Source organism: Neofelis nebulosa, chromosome 1 (genome assembly GCF_028018385.1).
Source record: "Neofelis nebulosa isolate mNeoNeb1 chromosome 1, mNeoNeb1.pri, whole genome shotgun sequence".
NCBI classification, from domain to species: domain Eukaryota; kingdom Metazoa; phylum Chordata; class Mammalia; order Carnivora; family Felidae; genus Neofelis; species Neofelis nebulosa.
In genome coordinates, this window is record NC_080782.1 from 242514272 (window position 1) to 242530953 (window position 16682).

The 16682-nt window shown below is 43.4% G+C and overlaps 1 protein-coding gene across 2 annotated transcripts in view; it reads left to right on the forward strand.

Moving 5' to 3' along the window:
• Window positions 1-16682, forward strand: part of CRYL1 (crystallin lambda 1) — a 132604-nt gene that overhangs the window by 22405 nt on the left and 93517 nt on the right. For both annotated transcript variants that reach the window (XM_058690374.1, XM_058690382.1), the window contains one exon: window positions 12915-13041. In XM_058690374.1, coding sequence (XP_058546357.1) covers window positions 12915-13041 — 127 coding nt within the window. The remainder of the gene's footprint in view (window positions 1-12914; window positions 13042-16682) is intronic.

A 16682-nucleotide genomic window follows, 5' to 3' on the forward strand; every position in this document is an offset into this window, starting at 1 on the left:
AGCCCCTAGCTAACCTGCCACATGACTGCAGCGTCACGCATGAGCTGAGCTGACTGCAGCCAGAATTACTGATTCCCAGGATTGTGACAGTAGATTGGTAGATTACCAACATACCAAACCTTGGCCAGGTTCCTGTGCTTAGATTGCTGCCCTCTACTGATTCTAGGTTCTGAGGGGTTCTGGTTTTGTCTTTTTACAGCTTTTACAAGGGAATTCTGCTTCTATGGGAAGTGATGGAAAACTATCAGTCCCTTCGCTGTCTTATGGGAACATACCATGAATGAACCTCTGTTGGGAAACAGTGTGCCCATTTGTTTATGTATTGTCTATGTCTGTTTTCACTCTACAAGTAGTTGCAACAGAGACCAAATGACCCACGAAGCCTAAAATATTGACTATCCTTTCACTCCCATCAAGGGAAATGGATCAGCAGTGTATGAGTAATAATTAACATGCCGTGAGATTTCAGGAGAAGTCGAGCAGGCCTAGCTGAACTGATAGCACACGCTCTATTATCAGGTGAGATTTGAACATAGATTTTGTAGGTAAAACTCCAAGGCTGGGGAAAATATATGTCAGGCTAAAAAAAAAATCAATTATATTTCTATACATTGGCAACACATAGTTTGAAAACAGTAAAAAATTTGCTACAGAAAATGTAAGCAAACTAGGGATAAATATAAAAAGAATGTGAAATACATTCATGGAGAATTTTAAAAAAATGTTATTGAAGGACAGTTAATAAAAAGTAAATGGAGAGACATCTATCCTAGCAACAACCTGTCTTTGGTGGTTTAATTGAAACCCTCCTAGAAGTGGGGGACAGGGAGTGGGTTGACTACACCAAACTGCATGGAAAAGTTCAGAAGGGATCTGAGGTCCTGATGCTAAAAGTTCACACCAGTGGGCTATGGGTTCAGCCAGGTCATTCAACTTGACTTATCTATGTGTTCACAGATCATGCTGTCACTTGGCTGTCATTCGGACAGTTCAAATGATTGCTTCATTTCAATTATTTATTTCCCTTCCCAAACAGAAGTCGTGTTGCTTTATCTGATTTGTAAAAGGTATATATGCTAATTGTACATTCAGAACATTGGGGAGAAATAAGAATATTTCGACTGTCTCTGAATGGTAGGAATAAGAGTGTTGTTGAACATTTTGAGGACACACGCTTACACCTTGATCTGGCACGCTTCTGTGCATGTGGACACGCACGTATTAACAGTGAAAGTAGGGCTGTGAAGGCTTATTTGGTATTGGGGGTGGACTCAAGAATGGTATGAATTCTGCTTTGTCTGCTCGTCCCCCTGTGAGGTTTCCAACAGTGACAAACAAAGGAAAGTACACGTGTTAACTGAGCCAAGGCTTGATACTCAAGTGTAAACTTTGGTGAAATCAACACTACTTGAGGCTTACGTGGGTCCTCTGCTCCCCTGATTATCTCCCCGCCCACCAAGTCCCAATGTCACCACCAGCCTGAGGGAAGAGAACTTCAGGGTGCCCAGGTGAGGGGGGAGAAGTGGGTGCAGTGAGAGGGCCAGTGGAGGCAATCGGAGCCCCAGCTGTCCTGCGGGGTGAATGGGGAGAGTTCTCTTTCTTTCTGTAGTACATTTAACTTACATACTCGCTGAGAGGTCTTCAGATTCAGGTGTGCAAGGGGGTTGGGCTGGTAACCCAGGGGAGAGAGTAAAGTAGCAAAGAGGTGGACCCTTTGGCAAATTGGACCTAGTCTTTGGTGGAAGGTATTCAGGACTTAAAAACGCTGTGCTGTTGGGGCGCTTGGGTGGCTCAGTCAGTTAAGCATCCGACTTCGGCTCAGGTCATGATCTCACGGTCCGTGAGTTCGAGCCCCACATCGGGCTCTGTGCTGACAGCCCAGAGCCTGGAGCCTGCTTCAGATTCTGTGTCTCCCCCTCTCTTTGCCCCTCCCCTGCTCATGCTCTCTCTCTGTCTCAAAAATAAATAAAAACATTAAAAAAATTAAAAAAAAACCACTGTGCTGTCAAGCAAAAAAGGTCTGGGGCCATTCCTTAATAAATTTTTTTTGTATTCTATCCTTTTATGTCCCATTTCAAAAACATTAGGAATGATTTTTTTTTTTTCCAACGTTTTTTAATTTATTTTTGGGACAGAGAGAGACAGAGCATGAACGGGGGAGGGGCAGAGAGAGAGGGAGACACAGAATCGGAAACAGGCTCCAGGCTCTGAGCCATCAGCCCAGAGCCTGACGCGGGGCTCGAACTCACGGACCGCGAGATCGTGACCTGGCTGAAGTCGGACGCTTAACCAACTGCGCCACCCAGGCGCCCCAGGAATGATTTTTAGGGTCGACCTAGTATCCCACTGCGGAAGATGAGCTGTGCTGTTGGACGTGTGTTCCTCCGTTTTCATATTGCAGTTAACTTAATACAAGAATTTTGTAGAGCTTCAACTTGATCTGCCCGCGTGTAGTTAGCATGGTCCCTGGGGCACTCAGGAAGTCCAAGGTGGGCCTCCGTGCCAGGGCGGCAGAGCCTGGTTAGAGGACAGGAAGTGGCAGTGCCATGTCTAAGCATCCATGTCTGCTCGTCTCCTTTCTTGGACTCTTCAGTTTGTGCGGAAAAGAATCTGCCAGTTTCCATCTGGCATTGTTGTTCCTGATCAAAGGAAAGTGCCCGGAGGTGCATGTGTACGTGTGTGTGTGTCGGGGGGGGGGGGGTTCTAAAGTTTGTGCGCTTTATCTTAACTCCCTGTTTTCAGCAGCATGGCGTCTCTCTTGGCCTCTACCGTGTCTCGTGAGTTCTACGAGTGGGGAGAGGAGGAGATTCATTAGCTCCCAGGCTGTTCTGACCTTCAGTACTCTTTGGCTCTTGCTCCTTACTCAGCCATCTGTCCTGTCTGGTGTGTGCAGATTCTGACCTTCGCCCGGTCTCTTGGGAGACTTGCTTCTCATTGGCTTTCCTTTCCCCACACTTAAATCTCAGCTCTCTCTACCCCATCAAGTCACTTACCCTACCACTTTGGTGTTCTTTTCCGTGTCCCACAAAATTAGATCTTTTGTCCATTGTAACTTCGTGATGTCTTTGACTTTGTGGGCTTTTATGTGTGTATCTGTGTCCGTATCTATACCGTCTGTATTGTCATCTATGTCTATATATCTGTCTATGTCTATAGATCTGTATGTATATATCTATACATATAAAAGTTTATTTATTTTGAGACAGAGGGACACTGAAAGAGTGAGTGGCTAGGGGCAGACAGAGGGACAGACAGAATCCCAAGCAGGCTCCACACCGTCAGGACAAAGCCCAATGTGGGGCTCCATCTTGAGATCATGACCTGAGATCATGATCATCAAACCTTGATGGGGCGCCTGGGTGGCGCAGTCGGTTAAGCGTCCGACTTCAGCCAGGTCACGATCTCGCGGTCCGTGAGTTCGAGCCCCGCGTCAGGCTCTGGGCTGATGGCTCGGAGCCTGGAGCCTGTTTCTGATTCTGTGTCTCCCTCTCTCTCTGCCCCTCCCCCGTTCATGCTCTGTCTCTCTCTGTCCCAAAAATAAATAAAAAAACGTTGAAAAAAAATTTAAAAAAAAAAAAAAACAAAAAAAACAAAAAAAAAAAAACAAAAAAAAAACCTTGAGATCATGACCTGAGCCGACAAGAGTCAGATAAGTACTTAACTGATTGGGCCACCCGGGCACCCCATATAGTTTTTAAAGATTCCTTTAGTTTGGTTTTATTGAGGTTTTTGGAGGGAGCAGAGGTAAATGTGTGTTTTATCCAGTGTGTGTAATTAGAAGTCCAAGGCCTAGGTTATGACATGAATCAACTGGGATGACACTGGCTAAAATGATTTTCTAACTCCTTCTACAGAATCTACAAGCCTTTTAGTCCCTTAATCAATTTATTTCTGAGTTCTGGTTCATATGGAGTTTAGTTCTTGCATGAATTCTGCCCTCTTTTACCTTCTAGAAGAATCAAGTTCAAACACAATTTAAATGCCACAGTAATCACTTAAAAAGAAAATATATTGTTTCTATTTTTAATTATGGCAAAAAAGTAACAAAATTTACTTTTTTAAAAACCATTTTAACTGTGTATAGTTCAGTAGTGTTAAGTACATTCACATTGTTGTGCACCAAATCTCCAGAACTTTTCCTCCTCTGACGTTGAAACTCTGTACCCGTTGAACAACAACTTCCCATTTTCCCTCCTCCCAGCCCCTGGCAACCACTATTTTACTTTTTTTTTCCTGTGAATTTGGATACTTTAGACGTCTCACATAAGTGGAATCCTATATCTGTGTTTTTGTGACTGGTTTATTTCACTTAGCATTATGTCCTTAAGATTCATCCATATTGTAGCATGTGAAAGGATTTCCTTCCTTTTAAAGGCTGAATAATATTCCATTGTATGTACATACCACATTTTGTTTATCCTTTCATCCACTGGTGGACGTTTGAATTGCTTCTACCTTTTGGCTCTTGTGAATAATGCTGCTGTAAACATGGATGTACAGATATCTCTTTTAAGTCCCTGCTTTCATTTCCTCCGAATATATACCCAGAAGGGGGATTGCTGGGTCATTCCATTTTTAATTTTTTTAGGAAGCACTATAATGTTTTCCATAGCAGCTGCACATGTTATAATCCCACTGGTAGTATACAAGGGTTCCCACTTCTCCATTGTCTTTTATCTTTTTTAATTAATAAATGCTCCTCTTGAATAGAACTTCAAAAATATAAATATGAAAAAATTAAAACCACCCATATTTTGCCGTACAGTGATAATTGTTAACACTTCGTTTTCTCCAGTTTTAAATAAAAATTTAACTTCATTGAAGTTACGATGGAAATATTTTGACTTCTGGTGCTAGGTTGACCTCTAGAGGTAGAACTGGTATGCTACAGCCACTTACTAAAGTGCTTTGAACAAAGTGCATGCTTAACTATTAAATAGTGTAGGTTGCAACATTCTGGCATGTGTCAGGCTGCTGAAAACCCCACTGAGAGCCCTGTCTTTTCCAGCTGTTTATGTGTTAAGTTCTTCCAAAGTATTCAATATAAAACTAGAATAACGGGGATAAAACATTGCCAAATGGCTGGTTTTGATTTGTGGGCATAGTTCTTGAACTTGAAGACAATGTAAGGGATTGTCTGAGTATGTCTAAAAGCTCCTCCAATGTCTTATCTGGTTTGCTCTTGGGGTCCTGGAGTTTGCAGCCATCCAGGGGGTTAACGTGTGACCAGGTCTCTCCCCTCATGCTCCTGTCTTTTCCAGGGGCGGAAAGGGCCTTGAGGCCAAATCACTTATATGGATTCTTCACTCTGAGTCTAATCTGCATGAGGCCATTGGTGTGGCTGTTCTGGCTCCTGCCTTCTGTCTCTTTTTCCTTCCTTTCTTCATAGGGGTGTCCCTGGGAATTCTACAGAACAGTAGCTCATCTAAGCGACAGGAGCCACTCTTGTAGTCCCATCTATTTGATCTAATCTGACTCCACACATTGGGAAGAAAGGACAAAAGTTTGCTTTGGCTTACTCATGCTTAAAGCAGGTGGTTTTGAGCACGTGAGCCTCTCAAACATAATTCTCTAAATGATGAAATGGGTAATCATTATGTTTTCAGGGTTTAGCATTTAAAAATCCCATCTGAGTTCAACAGAAGAGGTTGGTGGATAAAAGAACTTCAGTGTTTTGTTTACTTAAAAAATGAAAAGCACATATGTCAGGATTGGTGGTTTTTAATTCTTAGAAATGTGGGGATGTTTATTATTCTTTCCACTTTTTTTTTTACTTTAAAAAATAAGTTACAAAAAGAAAGTCTTTCCAGAAAAAGAACAGGGGCACTGTATTTTATTTGTCACTTGTTCCTCTGTGACAGCAAGTACATTTAAATGAAATGATTTTTTGTTGTTTGGTAGCTGTAAACAGTTTTTCAGAGATATGAACATTTTTATTCTGGTTATATTTATGGGCAACGTAGTTAATGTTTATCAGTGTTATTGGTTTCTAGGCTTAGCCACTGCTGCAGGTCTAATTTATATAAATCACATAGTTTAAAACCAAGCAGTTTAGATATGGTATAATTTTCTTCATCCTATCTGTCAAATTTCTGAACAAAATAGATGCGAGGCCCTTTCAGTTTATAAGGATTGAGGCATCCAGATTATATCTGTTGGTGGATATTTATTGCAAGGCTCTTCAAGGAAGCAAGGGATACTGGGAACTATCTCTGCAGCTCCATCGCTGTTGCAGAAATGGGACATTGTTCAGGGGACACCCGAGCTTCTGACAGTCAGACCACAGCTCTGGTAACTTTCAGCAGTTCTGGGGAGGATTGTTTCAGAGCAGGTCCTTGTCTGAGGTCCTGCCTTTCTAAAACTCACCATTGCAGTGACTCTACTGTGGGCTCCACCGACCTTTGACCAACTTACTCCCTGGGTCTTCATTCAAACCGCCATGAGGGGTGAGTTGATGGATGGGCCATGTACCGGTGGCACAGGCACCCAGTGGGCTGAACTCTGGAGCCGGGCCGTAGGTCAGCCTGGCACACCTGTTGGTAACGACATCCTGGAAGGAGATGGTAGGTTTGCTAGGTACACCGGGGCTCCCCGAAGGGACGATGGGAGCCCGGTAGTCTAAGTTCAAGCTCAGCAGACTGGGCCTCGGGCGTTAGCAGCATTCACGAGGGAGGGAGTGGATGCAAACTCTTCCTGTTTTCTCCAGTATATTGTTGACCTTCGATTTTCAAAATTTAAGCCAATGCACTGTGCCCATTAGTTCTACAAATAATAATTCCCACCAGACAGGGTTGTGTGTGTGTGTGTGTGTGTGTGTGTGTGTGTGTGTGTCTGTGTGCCATCATGGTCTAGTAGGAGGAGTGAGGAAGAGGCAGTGGTTCCTATTCCGTGTGCTTTTGCGAGAAGGAGTCAGAAGACCAGCTTCCATCCCCCATGCTGCTAGCACTTTATATCTTTGAGTGATGTAGCCAGTTTGGGCCTCAGTTTCTGAAGTATCAGAGGGAATAAGCTAGATTAAATAAAACAGAAACGTTCTTTGCGTTTTGATGCGTTTCAGAAGTATATTGTTATTTTTAAGCCTAAACTTGTTGGATTCAGGTGAATTTAGGTATTATTTATATATGTGTAAATATAGAATATTCTTATAATAACATATACATACTATTTTGTATATAAATAATATAAACATGTATATGTTTTTCCAAATGGGTAAAACTGGGAAACAGAAGAGTAGGCCTTAGCAGTGGTAACTCAAAAACATCAGTATTGTTTTTCTTTTCTATACATATGAACAAGAACCATGATGTAATCAGTTAGTGATTATGTGTTATAAATTATGTGTATAGTAGAGATCATATTCACATTGAATAACTTATTGCTGAAATGATATGGTCAGTATTTCTCCTTTCTCATGAAGTATGTAAAATGTGCCTAATACCTAAGAATATTAAATCTCAAAGAAACAGTCTAGGGTTTAGTTTCTGGCAATATGGCAACGTAAGCATCCTAGAAACCCTTTTCACTTCAAAATACTTACAAGTATTGAGTAAATGTATAGTTTATAATGCATAGCTGAACTGGCAAGAGAGTAACGGAAATTCTCCGAGGCCAGATTGGGAGCACAGATCCCAAGAGATATGTGAGAGGCACGGCTGCTCTAAGTAAGCTACTTGCCAGTCTTGCTTTGGTTCTAGCAGCAAACCTTAGTCTGAGCAAGATGGGGATCAGATTGGAGACCCCCACGTGAAGCTGGTTTCCAGAGGTCTACATTGTTGCTGAGAGGAGTAGGAAACTAACCCACATGTGGGGGCTTGTCTCTCTTGGCCATGGTTCTGGGTGGAGGGGAGAAAGCGTTTCTCTGAGGATTTACAGAGTCGGAGCCTGAATTCATCTTCCCGTGTGGACTTAAACATTCCAGTCCAACAGTTCACATTGGTCCCTTGGTTAGCGGTGCCTTCAGTGCCTGCCCGAAGCAAATACGTCCCATCTCCAGGATAATGTACCTTAAACAAAGGCTCAGAGAATTCCCGCAGGGCTCAGTGGACATCTGCTCACAACTAAAAATCCCCAACACACGAGAGACGAGGTTTTATGAGCATAGTAACCCAGAAGTCAGATCTGAAGATACTATCTGGCATGCAGTTCGGGAGATAGAGGTAATAGGTGACAAGAGTAGTTAAGAAATATGGAGGATACAGAGAGAGTGTCTACCATAGATCTCCTTAGAGGTCTGAAAGGGTTAAGGAGAATAGGGAAAAACAATTTATGAAGATGTAATGATTGAGACTTCATTTCAGTTGAAGACATGGACCCTCATATTCTGGAAGAACAGAGTGTCCTAAGCAGGAGAAATAGGAAGGGTATCTATATCTACATACCCCACAGTGAAACTGTAAAACACCAAGGAACATCGGAAGAGTCTTACAGGCAGTGAGAGAGTGAAAGGAGAGACTGCCCACGAAGGAACGACGATTGACAACAGCTTTTCAACAGCCAGTGGATTTCTGAATATGGTGGAATAACGTCTGCAAAGTACAGAGAGCCAAGCATAACCTAGTTATCTGATGTGAGGCAGCTTTAATGGGCAAGTGCTCTCTGTTCTGTAAGCACAGTTTTGGACAGCAATTGTACAGGAATTCTACCTACATTACATAGTCTATTCTAAAAGTTTTTTTTAAGTTTATATATTTTTGAGAGAGAGAGAGAGAGAAAGCAAGAAAGGAGGGGCAGAGAGAGAAGGAGACACAGAATCCCAAGCAGGCTTCACCCTGTCAGTGCAGAGCCCTATGCAGGGCTCGAACCCACAAACCGTGAGATCATGACCTGAGCCAAAATCAAGAGTCTGACGCTTAACAGACTGAGCCACCCAGGTGCCCCTTGTTTGTTTCTGTTTTTGTTGTTTTGTTAATAAGTGTGGTAGTCAGAACACTGCTTCTCACAGGTCCTCATCCCTGGAACCTGGGAATGTGTTACCTTACGTGGCAAGGAAGACCAGATGTGATTAAGTTCAGGGTATGCATGTGGGAGATTATCCAGATTGGTTCAGTGTAATCACGAGGCTCGTTCTTAGGAAAAAATAGTCAGGAGAGTCAAAGAAGGAGGTGCGATGACAGAGCAGAGGTTGGTAGTGAGATTGCAGGCTGTGAAATGGAAGAGGGCCACAAAGCCAAGGAAAGAGGTGAGGGGGGGTGTGCTCTAGGAACTAGAAGACGCATGGAACAGATTCACTTCTAGAGCTTCCAGAAGGAACTCAGCCTTGCTGATATTTCGACGTTAGTCTACTTGAGATTTGCAGCCTTGTGGTACTTTGATGTTAGTCTCCTTGAGATTTCTGACCCCTGGACTGTAAGGTAATAAATTTGTATTGTTTAAGCCACTAAGTTTGTGGTAATTTGTCACAGAAGCGACAAGAAACAAATACATCAGCTTTATCGAGATAGAATTTATATACCACACACCTGACTCTTTTAAAGTATACAGTAAATGGTTTTAGTATATTTACAGACTTATGTAACTCTAAAACTTCCGAAAAATGGAACGGAAACATGAAGTGAAAAATAAATGATCTTTGGATCACATGGTGCTCTCCTCACTGTTGTTGTTTGAGTGAAGAACACAGACTGTTCAGGGAGGTTTGGGGACACTACTGGTACATGGTCACAGGAACAGGAGCCTCTAGAACAGGTAAATATTTACTTTTCCTTATCTTAGTAGGGTAACTTTTTCTGGTAACTCTTTATACGTTTCCCTCGATGGCGTGTAAGGTACTATTTTCTGGCATTTAAGTCCGTTTTCTTGATGTTAGCTTATCAAACTTACAAATCATAGATTTCTAACCTGTTGCTAAGAAGACACCACGTGCTATTCTATACAACGAATACAAATTTCTTGAACTGGCTAAGAAACAGACCCTGTTTTGTATATTTTCAGTAACTTTATAAACCTCTACTTCAAGGAATGTGTTGCATGTAGATATACTTTCGAATGCCTGCTAATTTGGGGGGGGGGGGTGGTCGGGGTTATTCCGTTCCCAACATTGAGTTGTTCCGAGGGGCGCCTTCCGCATGTGTGTCCTTAGGATCCTGCAGAATAAGGTAGCCATTTTCTGGCCCAATTTTAAGGTAGATTTTTTAAAGCTGATATATTACAGACCTTCCAAATTATCTGTATGCCAATCATCTCAGATTCTCTCTCTCCTTGAAACAGATTCGGGTTCAGATCCCAGGTGTGGTGATGGCCCGCCATGGCATTTTTCTGTTTGCTGACCCAGAAGCAGGAGAGACTTTGAGTCTGCCGGATCATTGGTTGACTCATTTACCTTTGCCAGGAAGCTGCTTTTTGTTAATTAAAATAAAGAAATCTGTTTGCATTTCAGCATATCTTTTTTTCCTCCCAGTAACAGTAGCAATTTGGTCCTCAATTTGTAGTTAAAACAAAATACAGGTGCATAGCTTTAAGAAAGAAAAAAGACAAAACAACAGAAGCACAGCCCCTGACGTCTGGAGCTGGCGGGTCCTCACGGGTAGGCCGTGGCACTCTCCTGTTGGACACAAGGAGTCTCAAGAACACCCACCTCAGACAAGGTCACTCTTAGACCATGAGAGAACGAGACACAGCAAGACCACGTCTTAAATTTGTCTAAGCACAGACAAGAACGAGGGCACCGTGCAAACCCACAGACGCTGAGTCTTGGCTAAAATGAACGACTGTTACTTCTTTGCCCATTACACCTTTGTCTTCCATTTAGTCTGCCCTGCAGATATTTATGTTTGTGGAGACACTCAATCCTCACATTGCCTTCGCTGAGTTCACAGCATCCAATCCAGTGAACTCAGACCCTCAGATCCTCTTCCGAATCCCCCGACCCAAGCTCACATCTGCTCTAGGTGCCCTCAGACACCCTTACTGATACCCCACGGCTCCCCCTGGTGTGCACTCTCCCTCACTGCAGTGAGTAACGAGCCTGAGCCGCCCCACTGTACGTGTGTTCCTGGTGCTCTTTGGCAAGACGCTGACAGCGTAAAGATAAAAACCATGATACGAAGCGATGTAAAAATTGTTTGACTCACTGGGAAAAACCCACAGAAGTTTTTGGAAAGCATAAATGTTGTTCCTTACTGTGTGTGTTTGTATATGTTCTCTGTCTTTATTTAATATATCACGAATTATAAGCCAGACTGCATAATTTCTGAGGCTAAATGAAAATGCGGGGCCCTTTGCTTGATAGTCATTAAGAATTTTGAGACCGTGAGGGGCGCCTGGGTGGCTCAGTCTGTTAAGCATCTGATTTTGCTGCAGGTCACGGCCTCACAGTTCGGTCTGGGAGTTTGAGTCCCCCACGGGGCGGGCTCAGGCCCTGCTTCAGGCAAGCTCGAGCCCCGTTGTGGGTGAACCCTGCTCCTGTCTCTCCCTCTCCCTGTCTGTCTGTCCCTCATGGGATTCTCTTTCTCCTCCCTGCCCCTTGCTCACTCGTGCTCTCTCTCTCTCTCAAAAAAAAAACACAAACAAAAGAATTTTGAGACCGTGACGGCAGGGCATCAGACCCAGCCCAGGGCCCTTCTGAGCGCCCATCTCTGTGACGCACAGGCCGCACCCCACGAAGCCAGCTGGTCCTGATTATGAGATACGTTCTTTCAGCCCCGTCCCCCAGGACTGAAAGAAGCGGGCGGAGAAGTACTCTCCAGTCTAACCTCCTGTTGGCCTCGCCCCATCTCTTAAAAAAATAAAAATAAAAATAAAGGAATTGTAAAATGTACGTAACATAAAGTCTACTATCTTAATAATTTCTGAGTGTACAGTTCAGCGGTATTAAGCGCATTCTCACTGTGCAGCCGTCCGTCACCAAAAGGCCATCTTGCACAACTGAAACTCCGTGTCCCCGAAACCACGGTCACCCTCACCCAGCCCTGGCAGCCTCCATTCTACTTCTGCTCTGTGAATTTGACTGTCCTGGGCACCGCGTATAAGTGGGATCATACAGCATTCGTCTTTTTGTGACTGGCGTATTTCACTTAGCCTAACGTCCTCAAGGTCCGTCCCTGTGGTTGTTGTGACAGGATTTCCGTTTTAAGGCTGAATTGCACTGATTGAATTCTGCTGTATGCACACGCCACATTTGTTTATCCATTCACCCAGGTGTGGACTTTTTGGGTTCCCATCTTTTGGTTGCTGTAAACCATGGAACATGGGTACACAAATGCGCGTTTGAGTACCTGCTTTCATTTTTGGGGGGGGGGGTATAACCAGAAATGGAATTGCTGGATCATTTGGTAGTTCTGTTTTTAACTTTTTGAGAAGTCCTCAAACTGCCACTGTGGCTGGCCCTTTCACATTTCCACAGGGTTTCGATTTCTCCACGTCCTCACTAACTCTTGGTTTACTTATTCAGATTCTAATGGGTGTGAAGGGGTAGATCGCTGTGGTTTTGATTTGTATTTCCCTACTAGTTAGTGATGTTTACCTTTGTTTTAATTAAACAAAATTTTTTAAATGTTTATTTTTGAGAGCGAGCAAGAGAGGGTGCGAAAAGGGAAGGGGCAGAGAGAGAGGGAGACACAGAATCGGAAGCAGGCTCCAGGTTCTGAGCCGTCAGCACAGAGCCCATCGTGGGGCTCGAACTCACGGACCGCGAGATCGTGACCTGAGCCGAAGTCGGACGCTTAACCGACTGAGCCACCCAGGCGCCCCTTTGTCTTAATTTTTTTTAAGTTTATTTATTTATTTTGAGAGAGCGCATGAGCGGGGTAAGGGCAGAGAGAGAGAGAGAGAGATTGAAAGAATCCCATGAACCTTGAGATCGTGACCTGAGCCCAAATCAAGACTCGGACAGATGCTTAACCGACTTAGCCACCCAGGCGCCCTACCGTTGCCTTTAATTTGCTCTTGAATACTCACAGGGTCACTCTTCTTTCTAGAAAAGAGATGATGTTTCTGGAGCAGTCGGGCTCTCTGAAAGGCTCTCTGGGTGCCCAAGACCAGCTGTCACTCATCAGCGGCTGTTTGAACATCCAGGAGGCAGTAGAGGGCGCCCTGCACATTCAGGTGAGTTAAGGGTCCTGCACTCAGGTCTGTAAGCTCTTGGGATGGTGTTCCAGTCCCCTTGGAAGAGCAGGGGAAGATAAAGGGCAGAGTGGGCATCATGTACCTGAAGGTCGGGGTTCTGTTTTATGTGCTAGGAAACATTGTTTCAAATCATCTCCTATACAGTCTCTCCTCAAACTACTGCGTTCAGAGGAGAATTTTGAGCAGAAATACGGTTTTCTGGACAGCTAACACGTCTCTTTTTGTTTTATGTTCTTATTGAATGAGAGATCATATTCTTGTTCTGATACATAATACAGTAAAAGCTTAAAGAAATCACCTAGAATAAACCTTTTCATTTCTTGTAATATTTGCATTTAGCTTTTCCAGCGACTTCACTTTAAAAAAGAACTCCGGAAAGAACTGTTGACACAGCAGAGAAAGCTCTAGGCGAGGCTGGGGGACAGCCTCAGGGGCTGTGCGGGCAGGTTGGTGCCTGCCGGGTCAGGACCCATCCCTCCTGGAGCTCCTGTGTCTGTGGACGGCTTCTGTACCTCTTTAAGAACCGCGATGTATAAATTTGTCTTTTAAACATTTTACACTTAGTGCCGTAAGGTTTAAGCAGGTTTACCTAAACTAGCATCACTCCTGATCTCCCTCCTGGATGTTATGTGTTCTGAGGCTGGCACATTTCCATTTATTCCATGTTGCACATTGCATTTTGTTTCTGTAATGACATTCTAGCTGAGAATTTGGGAGCAGACCGGAAAGACAGTTGTGTTTTATGGTCAGCTGCTACTTTTGAGATTGAAGTCAAAGACAGGAAATCTAGGTTCTCCATCTTTGTAGCACTAAAATTTTTCTAATTCATTTAACAAATGCGTGTTGGGGTGCCTGGGTGGTTCAGTCAGTTAAGTGTCTGACTTTTTTTTTTTTAGTTTTTTTTAATGTTTATTTATTTTTGAGCGAAAGAGACAGGGTGTGAGCAGGGGAGGGACAGAGAGAGAGGGAGAAACAAAATCTGAAGCAGACTCCAGGCTCTGAGCTGTCAGTCCAGAGCCTGGTGGGGGGGCTCCAACCCATGAACTACGAATTCATGACCTGAGCTGAAGTCAAGTCGGACACTTAACTCACTGAGCCACCCAGGTGCCCCTAAGCATCTGACTCTTGATCTTGGCTCCGGACATGATCTCATGGTTCATGAATTTAAGTACTGTGTCAGGCTCTGTGCTGTCAGCTTGGGATTCTCTCTCCCTCTCTCAAAATAAATAAATAAACATTAAAAAAAACACAAATGAGTGTCAAACGGAACATAGGAAGAGCACTATTTGCCAGTTCCGTATCTCTTTTGAGTATTTTCATCTCTGTCTCTCATTTAGTGAAGGTTGTATCAAACTGGGGAGTCTTACATGGGATCAGAGGGGTCCTTTAAGGAGCTTTCGAGTGCTGTCTGTTCCCACCCTTACTGCGATGCTGGGTGCTGTGAGGGTGGGGGATTCACCGTCTGAGGAGCACGGTGTGGGCTCAGCAGAGAAGGTTCTTGACGCACATCTCGTTTCTAAGGAGGGTATGTGCTTTTTATGCTGATCCTACCGGAGGAGGAGAATCAATTTACATTTTGTGGCTTCTGACACGAAAGGCCTGTGGGAGCTTCCTGCTGTGGAGGTGGTGGTTGAGGACACACACTGTAAGTCAAGCAGACTCCGCACTGAGCAGCTGCGTGACCTTGTGAGTCTCTTCAGGTCAAAGCTGCGCTTCTTCATCCGTACAATTGACGTAATAGCCAGGGCACCGGGTGCTTGTGAAGAGAGCCGTCCGTGTTCACACCTGAGGTCACTGCCATGGAAGTCAAGTCTCCATGTTTCCAATGAGAAGATGAAAACAGTCCTTTCTGGGGTCAGTTTGATGTATAATATTGACATGATCCATAATAAAGTATTATAATTACGTATATAATGTGATCTTAAATAGGCATATCTAACACATTGCTGAAATATTTCTTTCACATTTTTTCAAAAAAAGCCATTTCTGTTGAAAGTCTTAACAAGTGCTTCAGGGCTCCCGGGTAGCTCAGTCGGTTAAACATTTGACTCTTGATCTCGGCTCAAGTCACGATCTCACAGTTCACAAGTTCGAGCCCTGCATCGGGCTCTGTGCTGACAGCTCAGATTGTGTCTCCCTCTCTCTCTGCCCCTCCCCTGCTCACACTCTGTCTCTCTCAGAAATAAATAAACATTGGGAAAAAAAAAAAGTATCTCTGACTCCAGAGTATCTGACACAGATACTGTGTCTCCCTCTCTCTGACCCTCCCCTGTTCATGCTTGTCTCTCTCTGCCTCAAAAAATAAATAAACGTTAAAAAAAATTAAAAAAAAATGCTTATTTATTTTAGAGAGAGAGACAGAGTGCATGAAGCAGGCTCCAGGCTCTGAGCTATTAACACAGAGTCTGACATGGGGCTTGAACTCACAGACTGTGAGATCATGACCTGAGCCAAAGTCGGACACTTAACTGACTGAGCCACCCAGGTGCCTCGAGACTTTATTATTTTTACTAAATTAATTGATTTATTTTGAGAGAAAGAGACAGAGAGAGTGAATGGGGGAGAGGCAGAGAGAGAGGGAAAGAGAAAATCCCATGCAGGCTCGTGCTGTCAGCAAGGAGCCTGACATGGGGACTCGATCCCATGAACCGTGAGATCATGACGCGAGCCAAAACCAAAGGTTGGATGCTTAACCAACTGAGCCACTCAGGCGCCCCTTGAGTCTGTTTTCTAAACAGTTTTCCACAGCACATCTCCTTTGCTTTCCTGAGATGTTGCTGTGCATCACATGTGATATGGCATTGGAAGGTTTATATCCAGCCTTGACTCCCAATTCTCAAAACTTTCTCTGCTGGTATAGTTGTTTCTCAACGTAACAACTGTGTTGCTTTTTGTGTGTTAAAGTGGTCTTTATAAAGTTTATTTACAAATTTTCCTGCGGTAGCAATTGTGAGGTCATACCCCAGGAATAATTAAAACATCTATGTTAAATTTCTTTGTCTCCTGGTCCCATTTTGAAAAATAGATTTTATCAGATGATCGCTAGGCTAGCGTGATTGAATTAGTTCAGATCAATGTGTCTTCCCCAAACAGTATATTATTTTTCAGAAAAAAAAAAAAAAAGATAGTACTGCATAATAGGAGAACTTTACGATGACTTGAATGTAAGGTGAGTCTTCCTCTTATGGGATAGTTTTTGGGGAATATTCTGGGTTATAATGCACGTAAAATTTTTAGTCACAGCACTTAACACAGAAAATGCTTAAAAAGTTTATAAAATAAATAATTTTCTGTTGCGACCATTTGTATACAATTTTGATAGTAAACAAATGATGTGGGGAAACATGTTGTTCTATGCACAGTATTGAAAGTTGCTCTTTAAGGTCTGTCTGCAGATTGAATACATGTGACATTTACATACTGAGCAGCATTTGTTATGCAGAACAACACTGAGTCAGTCAGTGTAAGGAAAGGAATATAGAGAAAGGTGATGTAAACTCTAGTAACTAGATTTATTTCCTATCAGAGATTATGTTCTTTGGAAATTCCTTGTACTTCTAGTTCTATGAAGAGTAATTGGGAGGAGCCCAGATCTGAGCCAGGAGGGTTTGGGAAGGTTT